General features: G+C 55.9%; 1 protein-coding gene across 1 annotated transcript; it reads left to right on the top strand.

The window, feature by feature from the left end:
- Positions 1-2,325: 2,325 nt before the first annotated feature.
- On the top strand, positions 2,326-4,242 carry POSPLADRAFT_1061691 (hypothetical protein; the record flags this gene model as incomplete). Its single annotated transcript, XM_024481415.1, has 4 exons — positions 2,326-2,402; positions 2,866-3,093; positions 3,150-3,804; positions 3,910-4,242. 4 exons carry the CDS (start codon positions 2,326-2,328, stop codon positions 4,240-4,242), a joined length of 1,293 nt encoding a protein of 430 aa, XP_024334274.1.
- Positions 4,243-6,565: the final 2,323 nt, after the last annotated feature.

Here is a 6,565-nt window from a genome sequence, read left to right as displayed (position 1 = left end):
TCAAAACCCCTTTGCAGCCGGGGCGGCCCTAGGTCCTGTACCTTTTCAAGTGCCTCGGCCACCTCCCGATCCTTCTCCGAACATTCTCTGATGCGCTTCAGAAGCGACTGATCAGCTGTCACGGAGGCATGGCCGCGCCGGGCGGAGGCGATGCGGAAGCGCTCTGGCTTGAGAACCACCTGATCGGTGTTATCGTCCTCATCGCCGATCTGATGGTCTGATCGACGCGACAGGGCATCAGCCTTTCCATTGGATGTCCCGGCCTTGTGCGTGATGCGGAAGTCGAAGCGAGCTAGGAACAGCGACCATCGCGCTTGACGGCGTGTGAGATGCTGGGATGTATGCCAGTACTCGAGGTTCTTATGATCGGTCACGATCTCGAACTGATTGGGTAACCCCTCGAGATAGTGGCGCCAATCGTCCAGTGCCTCAATGATCGCGAGCATCTCCTTATCGTAGATCTCGTAGTTCCGCTGTGCCGGATCCATCGCATGGGATCTGAAGGCGATGGGATGCCATTTGCCGTCATCCTGCTTCTGCATCAATACACCGCCAGTGGCGTACCCCGAGGCGTCAACCTCAATGCGCGTCTCCCGATTAGGATCGTACAGCGCCAAGACTGGAGTCGTCGCGAAGAGCCGCTTGAGCTCATCAAAGGCGTGCTGCTCTTCCTCGCCCCAATGCCATGGGTCGTTCCCTGTGAGCCGGTCGAGTGGTCGCGAGATCTTAGCGAAGTCTTTAATAAAGCGGCGGTAGAAATTGGAGAACCCCCGGAACTTCTGAACATCTTTTTTGTTCCGGGGCACCGGCCACTCATTAATTCCTTTTAGCTTCGCGGGATCCATCGCCACCTCATCGCCACCGAACACATAGCCGACGTAGTCGACCTTGGGAACATCCCATTCACATTTTTCAGGCTTCAGGAATAGGTCATTATCCTGAAGGCGGCGCAGAACCTCGCGTGTGACCTTCTCATGCTCCTCTTTATTGGTGGAGAAGATGAGTATATCGTCCAGGTACACAAGGATCTTGCCGCCGACGATGAGATCGTGAAAGATCTCGTTCATCATTGCCTGGAAAGTCGCGGGGGAGTTGGTGAGACCAAAGAACATCACCAAGGGCTCGTACAACCCTCGGTTAGTCACAAAGGCCGCCTTCCATTCGTCACCGGCCTTGATCCGGACATTATTGTATCCCCATCGGACGTCGAACTTTGTGAAGAGCGTAGCGCCGCGGAGCTTATCCACCATCTCGGCGATCAGCAGCAGTGGGTAACGATTCTTGACGGTGATCACATTCAATTGGCGGTAGTCCTGCACGGGTCGAAGTGTCCCTTCCTTCTTTTTGATGAAGAAGAAGGGGGACGAAATGGGTGACTTTGATTCCCGTATGTAGCCTTTTGCCAGCTGCTCCTTTAGGAACTTGTTGAGTTCCTCCTGCTCATTGTTCGACAGGGGATACACCTTCGAGTAGAACATCGAGTAGCTGGGCACAAGTTCGATCGCGTGATCATAAGGCTTCCTTTTAAGTTCGGCAGGGGGGTTACGTACGTCAGGGATTGCTGACGCGGAGGCGAGCGCTGTCGGCGAGGCGGGCCGAGCAAGAGCCGCGGACTCGGACTCCGAGATTCCTTCTTCACTATCACCCTCCTCAGGCTCAGGCTCTGGCGCAGGGTCTGGAGGGAGATCTCCTCGCGCTTGATTGGCGACAGTTTGAGGGAGGCGGGAGGTAGGGGAGACAGGGCGGGAGTGCCGCGAGGCCGATCGAGATGCGAGAGTGCTTCGGGGTCCGAGCGGGTGTTGCGCTCGTCGGATCGCTTTGTAGCGAGGGTAATCCTCCTCGATCGATCGGGGTGTCCGATTTGGGCACGGCTGCTGCTCGCAACGGTAGAGGATAGTCTCAGGGCCGTCTGGGATGTAGATGTCGATGAGGTCCTGGGAGTCGAATGCGTGGATCTGGCCTTGGCAGGCAGCCACGTTGGATGGGGGGGAGGACGGGGAGGTGCGCGTACTACAATGGCCGTGCTATGCTAGCTTACGCTACGGCGCCCAAGAAGACACTAGGGTTCGCAGTTCACGTGGGGCCCAGTACTGCTTTTGGCTAGTATGCAGCAGGAACCTAGTCCACGCGTCCGGTTAAGGACAAGCACCGCCCACTGAAGTGCAGGTGCTGAAAGGTTCATTCCCTGAGTGTTGGCGATGTAATGTAGGCTATCTACGTATCGTATGGTATCGTAAGGGTGCGCACCACCCGACCTATGGGAAAGGAAAGTGTGAGTGTGTGGGTTCTGAGAGAACGCCGGTCGCTTGGGAGAGTTTCGACCTAATGTCGCGACTTGAGGTCAAGCGACAGGGAAATATCGAGAAGCGAGGGGCGTCCGACTGGTTCTCACCGAAGCGATGGTGAGCGAGGCTCAAACCTAAGGCTAGGGACAAGAAATGTATTAGTTAGTTAAGTAGGAAAGAGAATACATGAGGGGCTTACTGACCTAGGGACAAGAGGTCGAAACTGAGGTCCCTAGGGCAGCAGAGGCCGGCTTATATACATGGGGAGATTAGGGCAGGCTGTGCACGTTGGTCCGTGCGCAGCTGGTCTGTGCGCAGCATGCCGACGCGGCCCCGGGGGCCGGTGAGTCCGAGCGGCTGTGTCAGCGGGGCCCGAGCTGTGCCGTGCGCTGCCGCCCCATCTAATCTAATCGTACAGTAGATAGTGACGCGTCCATATCAGGCAGGTAGTACAGAGGTCACGGGTTCGAGCCCGCGAAAAGGAAAAAATTAAAAAACGGCTAGGCGCCGTACCAACTCGTGACAATTACCCTCGTTACAAGGCGATCCGACGAGCGCAACATCCGCTCGGTCCCCGCAGCACCCTCACGTCTCAATCTGCCTTGCGGCATTCTCGCCCTGTCTCCCCCAGCTCCCGACTCCCTCAAACTGTCGCCGATCAAGCGCGAGGAGATCTCCCTCCAGACCCTGCGCCAGAGCTTGAGCCTGAGGAGGGTAACAGTGAAGAAGGAGTCTTGGAGTCCGAGTCCGCAGATCCTGCTCAGCCCGCCTCGCCGACAGCGCTTGCCCCACGTCAGCAGTCCCTGACGTACGTAACCCCTCCTCCGAACTTTCTCCGGTGCCTTCACCGCCGACTCCGCCGAGAGGCCGCTCGAGCACTCGCTCCTCCCGAAGTTTGACCAGCAGAGGGCCACCACAGCCGCCTCCGCCCCCGCAACGTCCTCCGTCCCCCCCGACAACGATAATGTTGTCCCCTGCAGCCGTCCCCGACAAGGAGACGTTGAAACTCCTCCTCCCACTCCGATACGACGGCAAAACCGTCATCGAGTGCAACCGGTTCCTATCACAGCTGCGCATCTACTGGCTGATCAACACATCGTTGACCACCATTGAGCTTAAGGTACAGGTCGCACTAAGCCTGCTCGATGGAGACGCTCGCGCCTGGGCCACTCCTTACTTCACCCAGCTCGTGTTGGTGCAGATAGGAGTGCAAGGGGCCACAACCCCATTCGCGAACGAAGCGGCCTTTGCCGCCGCCTTCAGGGCCCGCTTCGGAAATCTCGACGACGAGGCGGCAGCACAAGTAGAGCTGGCGAAGCTCTGCGCGGACAAGTCGGTCCGTGAAAAACGCACCGCTGCGGAGTTCTCCGCGCTGTTCAAGGGTCCGGCGGATCGCTCTGGGTATGGGGACCTGGAGCTACGCGACAAGTACCTGAGCGGCATCCCCTCCCGTGTGTACCGGAAGATCGAGCTCGAGACCTTCACCACGTGGCAAGCAGCTGAGAAGCGCGCCACTGAGGTCGAGCAGATTCTCGACATCAGCCAGGCCCATCGGCCCGAACTAAATAACTTCTTCTCGGCCTGAGGTCGAGGACGCGGTGGGGCACGTGGTGGTGCCCCCCAGTCACACGCAGCTTCGGCCAGCATCAATGCGGCCGTTGGAAAATGCAACTTCCCCGGCACATGCTTCGGCTGTGGGAAGCAAGGGTACCGACGATTTGAGTGCCCCAATTGTAAGGACAAACCTTACACAAAACGCGCCGACGCGCGGGCTACGGTTGCCTCGGGCTCCACCCAGGCTGCGACAAGCGCCCCCATCACAACGACACCCTCGGCAAGTATAAGTGCCGCTTCAGCGAAATCCGAGCAATCGGAGCTGGCGGACTTAATGGCACAGGTGAAGTCGATGCGCGAGGAGCTCGAGCACTATCGGGCGATGAAGGAGGAGGGTTTTTGATCCGGTCCGCGCTTCGTGCCGCACGCGTCGGGCCGGGTATATCATGTAATCGTTATAATGTATTGTTGACTGCAATGGTGTACGAATTGGACCAGGGGTCCCAACATTTTCACATCCCAGTACGACTTCAAGGGAAAAGATGGCACAAGGACATAATTGCTATGGTGGACAGCGGAGCCACCACGAAGTTTATCAACAAGCGATTCATAGTAGAGAACAAGGTGCAGACGCGGAGGCTGAAGGAGCCTATTCCGCTCTATAATATCGACGGCACCCTGAACAAGGACGGAAGCATCTCGGAAGTAGCAGTGCTACAGATGCATGTAGGAGAGCACATTGAGAAAACGGTGTTTACGGTCACGGACATCGGTCCAGAGGACGTGATTGTCGGGTTGGATTGGCTACGCAAGCACAACCCCGAAATAGATTGGGAGAAAGGCTCCCTCAAATTGTCACGATGCCCTGAAACGTGCAGTGCCAGGAGGACTGGCCAGATGGAACAAGCAGCGACTGCGCGTGATACGGGGGTCAGGCCCACGGCGTGCAGGCGTTCGCCGAAGTCCAGACGGTCGGTTATAGGTGCTTGCCGGAGTAAGATACTTCCGGACTTCGAACCCAAAGAAAATCCGGCAGAAGTGGAGTGGGATGAGGCCGATTTGATCGAAGCCTGGGAGCAAGGTATCACGCTTCCCGGCGCTCCTCAGCTGTTTGTCGCAGCAGGACATACGTACTCCCAGCTGTTTGCTGAGGAGGAGATCAAAAAGAAGGTCGTTAAGACCACCGAGGAGTCGGTACCTGAACAGTACCACGAGTTCCTAAATGTCTTCTCCAAGGAAGCATCAGAACGGCTACCCGAAAGGAAGCCTTATGATCACGCTATCGAACTCGTGCCCGGCTACTCGACCTTCCACTCTAAAGTGTATCCCTTGTCGAACAACAAGCAGGAGGAACTGGACAAGTTCCTAAAGGAGCAACTGGCAAAAGGCTACATACGGGAGTCGAAGTCGCCCATTTCGTCCCCCTTTTTCTTCATCAAAAAGAAGGAAGGGACGCTTCGACCTGTGCAGGACTACCGCCGATTGAACGCGATCATGGTCAAGAATCGTTATCCCTTGCCGTTGATCGCCGAGATGGTGGATAAGCTCCGAGGCGCTACGCTCTTCACGAAGTTCGATGTCCGATGGGGGTACAACAACATCCGGATCAAAGCCGGTGATAAGTGGAAGGCGGCCTTTGTGACTAACCGAGGGTTGTACGAGCCCTTGGTGATGTTCTTTGGTCTCACCAATTCCCCTGCAACCTTCCAGGCAATGATGAACGAGATCTTCCACGATCTCATCGTCGGTGGCAAGATCCTTGTGTACCTAGACGACATACTCATCTTCTCCACCAACAAAGAGGAGCATGAGAAGGTCACACGCGAGGTTCTATGTCGCCTTCAGGATAATGATCTGTTCCTGAAGCCTGAGAAGTGCGAGTGGGACATTCCCAAAGTCGACTACGTCGGCTATGTGTTCGGTGGCAATGAGGTGGCGATGGATCCCGCGAAGCTAAAAGGAATTAATGAGTGGCCGGTACCCCGGAACAAGAAAGATGTTCAGAAGTTCCGGGGGTTTTCCAACTTCTACCGCCACTTCATCAAAGACTTCGCTAAGATCTCGCGACCACTCGACCAGCTCACAGGGAACGACCCATGGCATTGGGGCGAAGAAGAGCAGCACGCTTTCGATGAGCTCAAGTGGCTCTTTGCGACGACTCCAGTCCTAGCGCTTTACAATCCTAATCGAGAGACGCGCATTGAGGTTGACGCCTCGGGCTACGCCACTGGCGGTGTGCTGATGCAGAAGCAGGACGACGGCAAATGGCATCCCATCGCCTACCGATCTCACGCTATGGACCCTGCCCAGCGTAACTACAAGATCTACGATAAGGAGATGCTCGCGATCATCGAAGCATTGGACGACTGTGTCACAGTTTCCCTAATTTTACCTAATTTTTCCGCTATTTCTGCGGACATATCAAAGGGTATAGGGACTTATCCATACTTATCCGTCCGCATATGGGTACATCTACATATCTAAGGGGTTATCCGCTTAAATAAGCGACACATGATCTTGTTCTGGACACATCAGGCTGGACTCTGATGCCGGACCTTTTCTAGATAGAAACCAGACTCCTTCTGGACCATGACATCATTCTGACATCATAGGTAGGAGCTAGGCTCAGGCACTAGGCCATAGGCCAGTCAATTCTGGACCCTAGGCCCAGGGCAGGGCAGGGCCAGACTATGACATCATATATGACATCATAGAGCACATGATAC

This window comes from Postia placenta (assembly GCF_002117355.1).
Source record: "Postia placenta MAD-698-R-SB12 unplaced genomic scaffold POSPLAscaffold_18, whole genome shotgun sequence".
NCBI classification, from domain to species: Eukaryota; Fungi; Basidiomycota; class Agaricomycetes; order Polyporales; family Adustoporiaceae; genus Rhodonia; species Rhodonia placenta.
The sequence above is the reverse complement of the archived record's forward strand: the minus strand, read 5'-3'. Positions and strand labels throughout refer to the sequence as shown.